Consider the following 1,016-nt stretch of genomic DNA (forward strand, 5'->3'; position numbering starts at 1 on the left):
AACAACCTGTCTGGCCGCATTCCTAAAGAATTCGAAAGTTTGATGGCTTTGCAGGATGTTATATTGTCGTACAATGAGTTGGAAGGTCCGATACCAAAGAATATAGCGTTTATGAATGCCTCGTTGGAAGGTAATAAAGGTCTTTGTGGCAATGTCGCAGGATTCCTGCCGTGCAAAAGCACATCGATGCACTCGATGGCGAAGGCGTATAAACTCATCCTCATCACTCTATTTCCTATTGTGGGAGCGCTAGTTCTTCTATGTGGTTTCGCTTTCCCTGGTGCTCTCCTTATGCGCGACGAAAGAAGAAGAGTTATGGATGTTGAAAGATGGGATTACGTTGACAACGATGATGGTCTGCTTTCGATATCCTCATTACGTGGAAGTTCATTATTGTACTTGGACGTCTTAAGAGCCACGGAGGAGTTTGACGCAACATTTTGCATCGGGCAAGGAGGGTTCGGAAGCGTTTACAAGGTAAACCTTCCATCGTTGGGGAATGTAGCTGTGAAGCGACTTCATTCGACAAATGAGATTAAGCATCGGAAAAGCTTCATGAATGAGGTAAGGGCGTTAACAGCTATTAAGCATCGGAACATTGTGAGACTCTACGGCTTTTGTTCGAGTGCACAACACTCGTTCTTGGTTTACGAGTATGCGGAGAGGGGGAGTTTGTCTAGTATTTTGAGCAACGACGTAGAGTCCAAGAAATTGGATTGGCTTATAAGGGTGAATATCATCAAAGGCGTCGCTTTCGCTTTATCTTACATGCACCACGATTGCTCGCCTCCTATTGTTCATCGAGACATATCAAGCAGTAACGTTTTGCTTGATTCCGAGTTTGAAGCTCGTGTTTCAGATTTCGGCATAGCTAAGATTCTCAAGCCAGACTCATCCAATTGTACTGCACTTGCAGGTACATACGGCTACGTAGCACCAGGTTAGTAGTTCCAACTTCTTATCCTAACTTTTTAACTTCATGAACTCCACATTGTGAACGGGAGCCTTGGAGTAAC

General features: G+C 44.4%; 1 protein-coding gene across 1 annotated transcript; it reads left to right on the forward strand.

Annotated features, from left to right (window-relative positions):
- Positions 1-42: 42 nt before the first annotated feature.
- On the forward strand, positions 43-940 carry LOC124895506 (MDIS1-interacting receptor like kinase 2-like; the record flags this gene model as incomplete). The annotated part of the gene is made up of 1 exon (XM_047405955.1): positions 43-940. A coding segment is annotated over exon 1 (898 nt), but the record flags the coding sequence as incomplete, so codon positions are not given.
- Positions 941-1,016: the final 76 nt, after the last annotated feature.

This window comes from Capsicum annuum, unplaced genomic scaffold (assembly GCF_002878395.1).
Source record: "Capsicum annuum cultivar UCD-10X-F1 unplaced genomic scaffold, UCD10Xv1.1 ctg82720, whole genome shotgun sequence".
NCBI lineage: Eukaryota > Viridiplantae > Streptophyta > Magnoliopsida > Solanales > Solanaceae > Capsicum > Capsicum annuum.